The sequence below is a fragment of the Eurosta solidaginis genome, chromosome 1 (assembly GCF_040869045.1).
Source record: "Eurosta solidaginis isolate ZX-2024a chromosome 1, ASM4086904v1, whole genome shotgun sequence".
Taxonomy (NCBI): Eukaryota; Metazoa; Arthropoda; class Insecta; order Diptera; family Tephritidae; genus Eurosta; species Eurosta solidaginis.
In genome coordinates, this window is record NC_090319.1 from 328,874,465 (window position 1) to 328,889,248 (window position 14,784).

The following is a 14,784-nucleotide window of genomic DNA, read 5'->3' on the forward strand; positions in this document are numbered from 1 at the left end:
CTTTATGTTTATTTCCCTTTTGGTTCTTTTATTTTAATTTCAGCATATTTTTTTTCTTTTTGATTTTATCGTTTGGTAACCGGTCATGTCCGGTTCGGTAATTTTTCTTGCGTCAGTTTTTGAATTTTGAATTTAGATTTTTGAATTTTTTGAATGTTAACGGTCTGTCCGTGGCATCCGGTTCGGCCGGATGTCGTTTCAGTTTGAATTTATAAGCGTTTTGAGTCGGTCTCTGCGCTTCTGCCAGGTTTTTTTTGAATTTGGCAGCTGTTCGTTTTGATAGGCATGATAGGAACTTTTTTCTGTTTATGGAGCAGGAATAGTAAGGTTGGCAAGGACCCGCCCCAGCCGACAATGACTAGCCACTGTGCACCACAACATCATGCCGACCGCCTTCCTTACTGCTTCTACAATAAATGCGTTTCCATAACAGTGTGTTGGCCCTGGATTTGTTCAGAAGACTTCTCGTCCTCCTTCCATCATAGTTTGGCCAAATAGATTTTGATATTGCACAGGTGATGATGTTATTCCACTTTGTTTGTGCTTTCTTCAAGTAGAAGCTTTGGATATTCCCCTTGGCTACTGCTAAGGGTATGCCTACTACAACACTGGTGATTTCCTCGCTCATCTCCGATGAGCCTCTGCGTGCCTGCTCGTCGGCCTTCTCGTTACTCTCTATCCCCCTATGACCGGGACCCAGATAACGCATAGTTCTGTATTGGTGGATAACTGGAATATGAGTCGCTTACAAGCCCACACTAATTTTGAGTTAATGTGTGGCGAGGAAAGCGATTTTATCGCTGCTTGGCTATCCGACAGGATGCAAACTTTACCAGCTACATTCAAGCCCTCCAGTGATTTGCAGGCTTGCCAAATCGCGAGGATTTCTGCTTTAAACACGCTGCAGTGTGATGGGAGTCTGAATGATGCAGACAAATCTAGGGACTCAGAGTAGACTCCGGCCCCGACTCCCGATTCCATCTTGGAGCCGTCAGTGTAAATTTGGATGTCGTCGACCCTTATGCCCGGGTTTCTCTTCTACTCGTTCCTGCTTGGAATGGCGGTATTACAACCGTACTGAAACTTCAGTTTGCGAGGGTAGTAATCTGTCGCGGTACTACATGTACCATCCGCAAGTTTATTTAGGATACTACTATGCCCTTGCTGAGTATACTTCCAACACCCAGACTCCCTGAGTCCCAGTGTGGTTTGTGACGATGTACAAAGTATATGCAAGTCGATCGGAAGCAGGTGCAAAATGGGGTCTAAAGCAGCTGTGGGGCAAGTGCGTCCGGCCCCTATGGCACCAGCACACGCAGTGCGCTGAACTTTTTGCAGGCTGGTGAGATTGTAGCTCTTACTTAGAGCTTCCCACCAGACTATGGAACCATAGGTAAGCACCGGTCGCACCACCGCCTAGTACATCCAAAGTACCATGCTTGGCTTGAGTTCCCATTTCTTACCAAACATTGATTTGCAGGCATAGAAGGCGACGCATGCCTTCCGTGCCCAATATTCGATGCATACTTTCCAATTCAACTTGCAGTCAATTGTTAGTCCCAGATACTTGGTACTCGATGACAGGGTTAGTTGCTGGCCATTTAAGACAAACACTTTATTTGAATGAAATCGTTCAGTGATTCGTCAAATAAGGGTTACTTTAAAATAACGGACGTTAAAAGTTCCCCTGTCACATGAGGAAAAATGAAATACAACTATTCCTATAACATGAAGATAGATAGAAGATTTATTGGGGATTGTACTACTACCGTTGATCTATTGTGCCCTCATCAGATTGCGTCGCGTTCCAGGAGGATATGTTCCACCGTCTCTCCTGATCGATCACGAAATCGACATGAATACAAAATTATGTTTTTTATTTAATTGAACGGCGATAGAAAATCGTTTTATTTTTTCTAAAATGCAAGAAACTTCAAGAAGAACGTAAGTTTTCAATTATTTGTGTGTTGCTTTGACGTTGGCGTTGCGTTGCTTATGGATAGAAGCAATTAAAGCACGTGTGTTCAAAGTCACATGTAGAAATTTTTTTTAGCTTTAAACTTTGTTCATAATATTCATGTACATGTCTACTACTATGGCAGTCTCTTGCATACTACTATTTCATTATTTAAAAATAAATTAAGGTCGGAAAAATGCAACCTTACCACGTGGATTCTCAAACACGGTTGCCACACCATGTTGTCATTTGGGACCAAAATTTATCGAAAAAAGGACCATACCTCAAAAAAAAGGACCAAATTTTAGTTTTATTTTATTGGTATACAAACAATTCGGCAAGTTACTAGAATATCGTATTTGTCGTAAAAAGCGAAAATTTTAGGGTGTTTCAGGGGTGTCCTATATAAAATTGTAATAAAGGAGACACTTGGCTTTAGTTCAAACTGCACAAACAAAAACAAAGTGTACCTTTAGGTATCACATTTTCAAATTTTTAGGATAAGACTATGTCTTTCACCAATCTAACTTTGTGAACCTAGTTTTGCTTGATTGTAATGAAATAAAATGCATAGCGAGCGGAGTTAGGTTTTAGTAAGGAACGGTTAAAAAATTTGCGTTATGGCAAACTCAATAAATCGTAATTGAAACTAAGCAATTGTGCTAATGCTATTTTGATAGATGCTTTCATTTTCATTCACAGTTTAAACTTCATCCCAGAGCCTAGATTCAGTGTGTTTTGAACTCAGACTAAAACGAAGAGTCTTAAAAGTTTCAACTGTATAATAATTGAATACCGATCGAAATATCTAAACACAAAAACAAGTCTTTTTCTGATAAGTGCGTTGTTTCATCAAAAATTAATCAATGTGTTTGTCCGAACATTCAATACTTCATTTTTAATGCCTCGCCTAAATTATCTCCCAAGTGAAATGTCATTGTACTGCTACATTTTATTGATAGAGCAATTTTCTTGGTAAGAATTCCATTGGAGTAAATTGAAAATTATATGTGGGTAATAGAATTGCGGCAATTTTTTTAGCAGTGTTTTGAATATTTGTTTCAGTGAAAAAGAAAAAAAAATACCAAAACCGTGCCGAAAAAGAACCAAAATTGAGAAAAAGGGACAAGCGGACCATATAGGGTTGGAAAGGAATGGACTGAAGTGGCAACCGTGCTCTCAAATGCAAGCTTCCACATCAAATACATATACATATAAGTACTTCGACATTACGAAATACATTGTCGCGTTGTGAGGCTAATTATTTTTACATAAAAGCTTTTTGACCACCACAATACCACAGATTAAGTATAAAATTTCAACAAAAATAATACATTTTTTTGAAAAATCACACAGAATATCCGCAATCATTGGTTACGAATTTAGAAACAATGAGAATGGCAAAACGAACGTGTATGAAATGTAATGTCAAAACGTATATGCACGAAAATGCTTTAAATTCGCATGAAATTGTTAAAATAAAGTTCAAAAATAAATGATAAAAACTTTAATATAAATAAAGAGATTCTTTTAATAACAACAAAAACGCCTTATATATTCTGTATATATATCAATTGGTAAGGATTTTCTCACTTTAAAATTTAAGCTAAATAATCTAAAGTTTTTTTTTTGAAACTGAGTCGAGAACTGTGCGTGTGATTGTGCGAATTTAACCGATCAGCTGTTAGTTGCGCTACTTGCATGGTTCGATTATGTACAGGTTGGCTCATCTCATCAGCTGATTTTATTTATGTCATTGCATGGTCGAAGGGATTGTCAAAAGGAGATGGCAAACTCAAAATGAAACCAACACATTGGCAACATTTTACTTACACATACAAAAACTGCTAAGTTTAATGTTTCCATTCCATACCATTCGCACCAACACCAATACACAGATTTTGACGATTTGAACAGACATATTTTGTTGCTTTACAGATGAGCCAACCTGCATATCATTGTACAGGTTTACAAGTATGATATGTATGAGAGGGAAACAATTTCTTTCCCTTTCTAACACACGGCAGTTTGACACTTCGGTCAGTGTCAAACTAGCGTGGAACCCAGTGGAACCTGCGTGGAACATGAGTTTTGACACTGAACGAAGTGTCAAAATTACCGGGGTTGCTTCGTCGAAAGCGACACAGGGAAGCACAAAAGGGATCGGAATATCAGATATGGGTTGCTGTGATGGTAAATATCTTTTAACGAATTTAGTAGGAAATTTTAAGTGCACCCATGTGGGTCCTTCAGAAAATTATAAAAAAGTCTTCAATTGGGGTATCTGAGGACGCGTAGTTATTTCAGTATTAAGAATACAAACACGGGAGTTAAGTTTTTCTACCCGTTCTCCGCGAAAAAACAGTTTGAAACCGAGGTCGACTGAAATAACCCGTCCAAAAAAGCGGAAAGAAAAATGAATAGACGCGTTTTGTCCTGTTGTCAATAGTCCGAAGATAAAAAGTATTCGAATTATTGGAAGCGAGGCAAAAACGCGTCTATTAATACCTCCCCCGACGGTTTTGGTCGTGTTTTAGCAATCGTCCCCGTAAAAAGTATCACAATTTGTTAATTAAAATTGTCCAAAATATATGGTTATTAAAGAGAGATGTAATTAAGTGCTCGTTTGAAAGTAAATAAGTATATTTCTTTGTAATATAAGAAAAAAAAATTTTAAGCAGTTTTCGATAGCAGCTACTAAACTTTGTTTGGTCCTAAGAAGTACAACAGTGCCAAATAGCATCCACAAAAAAAACGAACAAGAACAAGCATTTTATCAGGTGAGCGTGGCTGTGTATGTGCGTGCTGCTACATATCCTACTTGTAGACCTGTACAATGCCTGTATATAGTTGAACCATGGCTACTTGGTAAAATTTACTATGATTATCACTTTCACAAAACTGAACACACCCTGCCATACATCGGTTGTCATTTCCGAGTTTGACATTTGGGTTTTGTGACTTTTTCGGCATTTTACAAATAGAAAAGGCAAAAAAATAAAAGATCAAAAAGGTGTAAGAAGAAGGCCAAAAAAGAAGTTCTTTATATTTTTATACTGCTCAACATCAAAGCGTGATTTTCGAAATTTCGCTGTGGGGACGCTAAGCGTTCGAACCGAAATACAAGTAAGAGTGGTAGGGCAAGCTAAACTGCAAAGTAACTTCAAAATTTTGGAGGACTTCGCAGCACACACGTTTTACGATTTTTTCATTGCTTGCCTGTGGAAGTGACCCTGACTGAGCGGCAGACCATCTTCGCAGCCAACAAGCAAAATAATAGCAATTACATACTAGCAGAGTGTATAGCGAGTGTCGCCGTTAAGAAGTGTTCGCTGGTCGGTGTGGAAACAGTAAAGACAAGGTCTAACCGCTAAGTGGTATACGAAGCAGGGTTCGGCAGTTATCAATTAATTAATATATAAATTACACCTGCGACAGAAGTACTAAAACACTCGAAATGGTAAGTCCACTTTAATATTGGTGTAGGAACGATATTGCGCTGAAGCCCACGGCTAGATGGTGGCGTCAACGAAAGCAGCAGCGTTGACAATTTTTGTAGCTGCTTAAAACAACAACAATATTAATCTTAATCAGCTGTAGTTGTCAATAACGCTCTACCTCTCCGATGACGTCGGCGCTATGTTCGTCAATGTCTACGCTGCAGCCGTTCTATGCCTGTGCGACAACCAACGCTAAAATTGAACTTTGACCAAAACTTTTTTACAGCTTAAGTTAAAATTTGCTAACAATTGTTTGCTTTTACTTTATTCAGGATGTATTCCTCATGATACGAAGACACAAAACCACAATATTTACTGATGCCAAGGAGAATACAACCGTTGCTGAGTTAAAGCGTATGATTGAAGGTAACTACTTGTTTGCTTTCTTCTCATAGATGATCAATAACCTTAGGCATGTTTCTTTTTCCTTCTGTTACAGGCATCCTAAAAGTGCGCCCTCACGATCAGAGATTATATAATCAGGATAATGAGCTAATGGAAGACGATAATACGTTGCAAGATTATGGCATTCAAATGTCAACGGCAAAGGCGCAAGCTCCAGCACAGTTAGGATTAGCACTAAGGTAAAATTGATGGATATATTTGTAGGTAATATGCAAGCACTCTTTTACCATGGTCGCCATTAGTATGATTAATTTATTGCAAGTTACCAGAAAGGCGTATATATCATACTTGCTTAATTATAACAAGTTTACGTTTATTTGGCAAAAGCTAGCCGTGTTGTTTTCCGTTAAGTTCCGTGACACTGAAATTTTATTTTGAAAATAATGTATATGTACATATGTATGTATCCTTATAAATTGAGTGCATAATATAAAAACGTACTTTCTTTTTGGCATTTGTCTTAGGCATGCGACTTAGTCATGCATTTATCTCGTGCTAACAATTTTTACCGTGGGTGAATATAAAAAAATTTGTAATGCTTGTTTAAATATATTAGATACAATCTTTTGCCACCAAGTTACAAAATGATAACAGACAATACCACATCAAGTAAATTAGGTGTGAAACTCATTCGTTTCAAGAAGTAATGAGGTGTTAAACTTATCCAATATTTAATTATACTTAGGCTAAATACTTTGCAAATATGAATGTAGAAGTATGTACAAATATGTATCATACGACATAAAATTCCTTACGGTAGGAAAATTGAGCTGGCGAAAAGGCTCAACAAGGTCAAGCCGTGGTCAAATAGTTGGCAAAAGAGTGTTTATCTGGTATAAGAGTGTCAAACCTGCAGCTATCGAAAACTTTCGGAGATTGTTTAATAGTACTTTAAATAATAGGTTTTGAGTGAGGCTAGGTGGATTTTAAAGTTCGCATGATTCCCCTGAATCAGTTCGGTATATTGGTCGCCTCTTACGACAGGCATACCTGCCCCGGGTATACTCTAAGCCCCCTAACCACACTTCATCTGGCTCTCTACCTATTTTTCTAACTATCTACACTTATCTGCAAAATCTTAATGTTGTTACTAACAGTTCCTGCAGTTTTTACCTCTTACTCTCCCTCTCCTCATTTCTATATCCTTTTATTTATTCCCCTCTCTGCGTCTCCCTCTCCGTCGTTCTATCCCTTTTTTCTCTATATCTCCCTCTCCTCCTTTCCCCGCCCGTCTTTTCCTTCCGTATATCTTCGTCTATCTCTTTCTCCCACCCACGTTCTTCTCCCAGGCCTAGTCCCAGTCCCAGAAGGTCGTAAGTATTTTTGAATGCTATTTCATAAAAAAGCAATAACAAAAAATTTTGTTAAAAAAAAAAAGTCAACCTTTACCATTTTGGGTTATAAAAAAAGGTAATATCCAATTGTCAAACCTACTCAATATGCTCGCACATTTTCATGAGAATCGGTATAGACGTTTCGAAACAGTTCAGCGGTTTTGAAACAGACACGAGAATTTAATAAACAAGCCAATAACACGTCCACATGGGCCACCCCTGTTGAAACGGCAAGTTTCCTTGGACTCCCGTTAGAGGATATTGATGACAATTTGTGATCGGTCGCGGCTATTAGGTGGGGCGAGCATTGCTACAACAACAACAACAACGTCCACATGGGTTGTTTTCGTTAGCAAACCGACAAACAATCAATAACTCGGCAATATCGTTTTTTACCGATATCAAGGCAGTGAAGCTCTTCTCAAATAACCCAAAAATTATCCCTACGTGGGTCGGGAAGTGGCCGGAAATAGTTTCGCATTGATCCCAAAGTCGATACAGAATGGTACCAAAGTCATCCTAAATCCTAAAGCTTCGAACTGCTTATTCGATAAAACCCCAAACTGATCCAGACCGGAAATCCTTAAAATATTCTCAACGAATTCGGAAGAAAATAAAAAATGGCGAAAATCTCTTCACAACCCCGTTATGCAATACTCCCTCCATTTTTTAATTATTGTCTCGCAAATAATCTTATAATTTTAACCGATTTCAGAGGAAAACTCAGAAAAATTTTATAATTTGAACCCAACTATGCTAAATATTTTGCTGCGCCACGAAAATACAAATCGCCATCAAGTGCTGCACGATTTTGTACAATGTACGAAACGATGTAAAGTATGCAAAACAACACGTAGAGTATTTTATGAATTTGTATTCGGTTTGTACCATGAACTTTACTTAGCTGTACACATAATTGTTTTATATTATTTGGATGCATACTCTGAGATGAACCCAACATGCTATATCAAAATTTGTAAAATGTATAAACCCAATTTTGATTCAATTTCATCTTTTTTTTTTAATTGCAGAGACGAACATGGTGATTTTGAACCGCTTGAAATCACGCCATACTCATCGCCTCCAGATCTACCTGAAGTTATGAAAAATCAAGAGGCAGCTAATGGACAGGAGCAAGTTGCATAAGGAAAGTGAAGAATACCTATACAAATGTTCTACAACAGCAAAAACAAAACCACAGTACAGAAAAGAACAGATCGGTCAAAACATATATTTAAATAAACAAAAGTTTAAACAAAATAGCACGCAGGTAATGCTCAATCCAAATTACAATATCAAAACATTTTTCTTAACTGCTGCTCATCACTTTTTTAAAAAGTTTTGTTAGAAAATATAAAATATATAATTTTTGCTAAACATTAGAATGAAGATTAAGCGGAACAAATTTAAAAATTATAAACAGTTTTGTAGAAACTCAAATTTACATTTTTTCAAATCGTAGTGTTATTTTTATAATTTTTCTTAATCTGATACACAAAATTGGCGTTTGAGAAAATAGTATAATACAAAGCTAAATTTAGTTCACTATTTGAGACTACTTTTTCGAAAATATATCAATGAATTTATAATTAATGTATTTTTTGCTAAAACTCCGTGCACTTGTTTACTTATACAGAAACTGCTCTTTCACTTTGTTTTTGATTATAAAATTGATATTTTTATTTTTTGATTATTGATAACTATTATTTATTTTTCAATTTAAAGCTAAGTTATAACAAGGTTCGATTTAACTTTTTTTTTATTTGTTCAAATTAATTATTGTAATTTGTACTGACTCAAAATGTATGCGAGCAAATAATTTCAAACGATTCAAAACGGTACATGAAAAACAAATTTATTTAATTAGTTTACAAAAAGAAGAACAAACATTTCATTCGCAATTTCGCTATAAATGTAGCATAAACCATAAAAATTTTTAGATATTTTTACATCTTTTTTCAACAAATATCCAATGCTTCAAAGATAAAACTAAAAGGAATATAAAGACAAAATTAATAAAGCAAAATCCCATATATTAACATAAATTATATTGTAAAGCCTTATAAAAAAGATTCGACGATATACAATATCTACAAACAAATACAAATACGCAAACAAATAAAGGAAACAGCGAAACGAGATATGTATAAAGCGATACAATGATGAAGCAGATAAACACGTTTATGAATTACTATATATTCGGTTAATTTTATTAATTAATTAACATAATTTTAATAAAATAAGAATTAATTATTTAAAAAAAAGAAAGAAAATAAAAGGAAAACACTTGTAAATGCTGTGTTATGTATTCAAACTCACAAGCGCGTCGTGGGAAACACATGCCTTCGGACTCCTCGCATCTCCAGTATCGAAGCAATTACCAATATTTGTACCAAAAAGAAGTGTAAGTAAGGACAATTCCCCAAGGCCTTGGTACTTTGCCGGATACAGATCCCGTATGTTCCGGTAACAAGCACTATAAAGGTACTGCCCGACCATCTCGGCAACGATTTGGTATGACCACAATCAACGTTCTAGCCATACCGCCCTCCCACCCCCTAGATCCATGAGAAAATTTTGGCTGTTAAAGAAACGATTCGCAACGGGTAGGTGAGGTTGACAATTGGGTTGGAGAAGCTACATATTGCGCTGGTAACCCCTTGAAAGGGTTGCGATACACAAGCCCTTGAATCAATTTGTTATTTTAGTCGCCTCTTACTACAGACATACCTGCAGCGCTGGGGACATTCCACTACAAGTTGTTGTTGTTGTTGTTGTTGTTGTTGTTGTTGTAGCAATGTTTCGCCCCACCTAACAGCCGCGACCGATCACAAATTTTCATCAATATCCTCTAACGGGAGTCCAAGGAAACTTGCCGTTTCAACAGGGGTGGACCATAAGGAAAGGGGTGTTAGAGGCGTTGGTTCCACATTACAATTAAAGAGATGGTTGGTGTCATGTGGGGACACATTGCAAGCGGGGCATACATTTTGTATGTCGGGGTTGATTCTGGATAGGTAAGAGTTTAACCTGTTACAGTATCCAGAACGAAGTTGAGCAAGAGTGACACGCGTTTCCCTGGGGAGTATGCGCTCCTCTTCCGCGAGTTTTGGATACTTTTCTTTAAGTACTGTATTCACCGGGCAATTCCCGGCATAAAGGTCCTACGGCTGTTTATGGAGTTCACCAAGGTACCTGCTTGTGTTTTTTCGCTTCATACGGCTGGGTTCTCAGGTGCCGTATTTCCTCAAAATGCTTACGGAGATGACTCCTTAAGCCCCTAGGCGGTGCTGGTTCATCAATCAGATGTCTGTTGGGATGCTCAGGTTTCTGGGTATTCAACAGGAACTGTTTGGTCAGCATCTCATTTCTCTCCCTGATGGGGAGTATTCTCGCCTCATTATGCAGATGGTGTTCTGGGGACATAAGAAGACAGCCCGTGGCAATTCTGAGAGCAGTATTTTGGCAGGCCTGTAGCTTCTTCAAGTGGGTAATTTTTAGGCTTGGCGACCATATGGGTGACGCGTAGCACGTAATCGGCTGGCTAATTGCTTTGTATGTAGTCCTGAGCGTTTCTTCATCTTTTCCCCAGGTACTGCCGGCGAGGGATTTGAGGATTTTGTTACGGCTCTGAATTCTCGGAACAATTGCGGCTGCGTGCTCACCAAAATGTAGATCCTGATCAAACGTCACACCCAAGATTTTGTGGTGTAGGACAGTCGGTAGCGTGGTGCCATCGACGTGGATGTTCAAAATGGTCGACATTTGGGACGTCCATGTTGTAAATAAGGTCGGGGAAGATTTAGTCGGTGATAATGCCAGGTTCCGCGAGGCGAAAAAACTGGAGAGATCAGGGAGGTAGCCGTTTATTTTATTGCATAGCTCATCGATCTTTCGGCCTGGGCCTGTGGCCATTATTGTGCAGTCATCGGCGTAGGAAACGATTGTGACTCCTTCCACTACAAGTCTTTCTATCTTGTTAAATTGTTATAAAATAAGTAACTTAGACAATTCAAATTTTGAACTTATTTTTTATTAACTCCTCCAGATCTGTACATTACAAGATAAAACACACTGTTAATACAACAACAAGATATAACATTTTTGTGGCATATTTCTTCAATACACTCCAGTGTATGTACATCGGCAGTAGTAGCCTTCTTAATTTGTGTCCTCTGCATTGTTACTGTCGTTGTCTAGATTATCCGTTCCACCTGCTGCTTCTAAATATGTAACATTTCCCGCTTGTTGCAATTCCATATGTTCTAAATATTCTTGTAATCGATCTTGAAAGAAATTTATAAAAGTTTGTTTTTGTTGTGCGGTCGCTGGAAAATAATGTCCACCGGGATGTTCTAATATTTCGACATTCTTAAAATATGATGCCAAGTGTTGACTCATATCTTTCGGTATGATATCATCGCTCAGACCGTATATGTGTAGTGTAGGTATTGTTATGGATTCTTCATAAGCGCTCTTATGCACCAAACTACCAGAAATGAACCCGGAAGAAAGTATTGCGAAATCAGGACGAATTGATGTTACTGAAATTATAAATACGTTTTTATGTTTTATTTTAATTAATTTTACGCGAATATAAATTGGTTAGTTTTTGGAATTAACCATGTGGGCCCTTTACAATAAACTTTCAAAAAAAAACAATTTTAAGGCAAAAATATATGTATGTATTATAATACACTCGCAGTGGAATATTCTGCGATAGGGAATTTTTCAAAGAAATTGTGGGCGTTTTAGAATAGGCAGTCTTGGCTAAGTGATCTTCAATTTGGCAAGCGATTTTTTCAAATTTAACGAGTTTCAGTACCTTATTCTGTAAACGAACTTTTACCAGGGAGTGTTAATTTGGACTTAGTATATTATTTTGAAATAGTTGTTGTTGTAGCAGTGCTTCGCCCCATCCAATAGATGCGACCGATCACAAATTGTCATCAATATCCTCTAACGGGAGTCCAAGGAAACTTGCTGTTTCAACAGTGGTGGACCATAATGAAAGGGGTGTTAGAGGCGTTGGTTCCACATTACAATTAAAGCGATTGTTGGTGTCATCGAAGTTGAGCTAGAGTGACTCGTGTTTCCCTGGGGAGTGTGCGTTCCTCTTCCGCAAGTTTTGGGTACTGTTCTTTGACTACTGGATTCACCAGGCAATTCCCGGTATAAAGGTCCGACGTCTGCTTGTGGAGTTCACTGAGGACTTGCTTGTGTTTTTTGGCGCTTTAAGCCCCTAGGCGGTGTTGGCTCATCAATCAGATGCCTGTTGGGATGCCCAGGTTTCTGTGTATTCCAAAGGAACTGTTTGGTTAGCATCTCATATCACTCCCTGATGGGGAGTATTCTCGCCTCATTATGTAGATGGTGTTCTGGGGACATAAGAAGACAGCCCGTGGCGGTCCTGAGAGCAGTATTTTGGCAAGCCTGTAGCTTCTTCCAGTGAGTAGTTTTTAGGCTTAGGGACCATATAGGGGATGCGTACGGTTTTATTACGGCTCTGGATTTTCGGTACAATTGCAGCTGCATGCTCACCAAAATGTAGATCCTGATCAAACGTCACACCCAAGATTTTGGGGTGTAGGACAGTCGGTAGCGTAGTACCATCGACGTGGATGTTCAAAATGGTCGACATTTGGGACGTTCATGTTGTAAATAAGGTCGCGGAGGATTTAGTCGGTGATAATACCACGTTTCACGAGGCGAAAAATAGTCTTTCAAATAGTCTTGTTATACGCTGCAGAATCATGGAAATTGACAATAGACGAAGCTTTATTGACCTTTAGCCCCTAACAGTGGTGGGTCTCGAAGAATTAATGATATTTACGCAGAAATAGATGTAGTTAAAATAACCAAAAGTTCTGCTAATACTGCTGAATCGAGAAGAAATTTTTCTATTTTTTTAAAAAACATTAAAAAGTTTAATACTTACATTTTTTCTTAGCTAGACCACATATTAAACCAACAAAACAAGCTCCTTGTGAGAAACCCAACAAACCCTGAAAAGGGCCTTGTGTCTTCCACTCCTCCTCGACGAAACGTAAACTCTCTTGAAAGCCAAATGCAGGTCCTCCTTTATTTGAACCCTTGAATGTACCATCATCTTTATTTGACCACCAACTACGTTGCTCTGGCACGGGTTCACCACCTTCTTCCAGTGGCGCTGCCTGATGTGGTGCTGAGAGGAATATGAACTCTGCATATTTACCAGTAAATTTGCGGAAAGATCCCAATTTGTTACGCAGTGCTGCACCATTTTGACGATAACCATGTAAACATAGTACACGGACCTTATCCTTGATTACTAATTGTTGTTCCTTGTTGTCATTTGTGGCAGTCGATGCGGATGTTCTGCTGGATGTAGATGCGGTTGCACTATTCGTCATATTGTAAATATTTCTTAATCTAATTAATGGGAGCGCAAATATTGAAAGAACGATTTCCAATCAATCAAACTATTCATCAGCTGTTTATTGTTTTTTTTTTTGAGGTTAGTAAATAAATCAAACCGGCACATATGGGGTATATTCAGTCCAGTCATCAATTAGTCATGTACTTTGGCTGCAGGATATCGATAGCACTCGCTCCAGTCCAAATACGCAATAAATTAGGCAAACCAACCCGAAATCTCGGGGCTACATTAAAAAAACCCGGCATTTGGGGATGTCAAATTACAAATTTAAATATCTTTAATTAAATAATTTGTTTCATGTGGCTGAGTGGAAAAAGGCATCCAACTGCCTTTGCACTGGTATAAGGTATAAATGCTGGAGATTTCGAGTTAAATACTCAGCTCCAGAAAAGCTTGCTGATTAAGAAGTGAAATTCAGAAACATGTCCTATTAACCATGGCCGTTTGCAAACTTTGTAATTTTTCATAAATTAATTGGCTGACAAATTGAACTAGACCTCTATCTAGATTTATCTGGCTCAAATCGTTTTTGCTACATTTACATGCAAAACCATCTATCCGGATTAGGATCTTTGCGATCGCAATATGCCTAACCTGCCGAAATCATCGCTGATATAATATGGAAACACAAATTACCTACCCAAAGGCCCCATTCGCTAACTGTGAGTTTTAAAGTGTACACACGAAATTGTATAAACTTTGAAATTCTGATTCTGTAAAGCAACACTGTGAACAACAAAACTCACTGATAAAAACTTTGTGAGTTTTCTTGGCAGCCAGTGTACACTAGCCGTGTTTTTTTTACACGCGTATATGTTTCGTTTGCACGTGAAAAAAAACGCCTATCCTCGCTTAGATAATACTTAGGAGACCCATCTAGCGGCTGTGGTTAAACAACTAGCTACAGCAACAGGGTGTACCGAAAAGCGGAGACACAACGCTCTGATGGTCATAGGGTATAACATATAGCTGAATCAATTGCGATGAATTGTGGGCACACATAGAATACATAGAATTAGTGTAGAGGGTGAAACAAAGACACATATTTCAGTTACATCTAAGTATAATGCGTACTGAAATTTAGTAGGACAAATTTTATGCGCAGCAATTTCAGAGGTGTATTTAAACTTTGTCGCTTAGCAGTCCATATAAAGTTTAATCGTAAACGAA

At 37.9% G+C, this 14,784-nt stretch overlaps 2 protein-coding genes across 2 annotated transcripts; one reads left to right on the forward strand and one right to left on the reverse strand.

The window, feature by feature from the left end:
• Positions 1 to 4,869: 4,869 nt before the first annotated feature.
• EloB (elongin B) lies at positions 4,870 to 9,490 on the forward strand. Its single transcript, XM_067762089.1, has 4 exons — positions 4,870 to 5,417; positions 5,730 to 5,823; positions 5,897 to 6,041; positions 8,228 to 9,490. The coding sequence occupies exons 1-4, from the start codon at positions 5,415 to 5,417 to the stop codon at positions 8,340 to 8,342; spliced, it is 357 nt and encodes a 118-aa protein (XP_067618190.1). The 5' UTR covers positions 4,870 to 5,414; the 3' UTR covers positions 8,343 to 9,490.
• Positions 9,491 to 11,207: 1,717 nt separating this feature from the next.
• Positions 11,208 to 13,679, reverse strand: LOC137244279 (esterase GA18864). The gene is made up of 2 exons (XM_067773041.1): positions 13,135 to 13,679; positions 11,208 to 11,740 (listed from the first exon to the last, which is right to left on the reverse strand). Exons 1-2 carry the CDS (start codon positions 13,586 to 13,588, stop codon positions 11,358 to 11,360), a joined length of 837 nt encoding a protein of 278 aa, XP_067629142.1. The 5' UTR covers positions 13,589 to 13,679; the 3' UTR covers positions 11,208 to 11,357.
• Between the last annotated feature and the right edge of the window lie 1,105 nt (positions 13,680 to 14,784).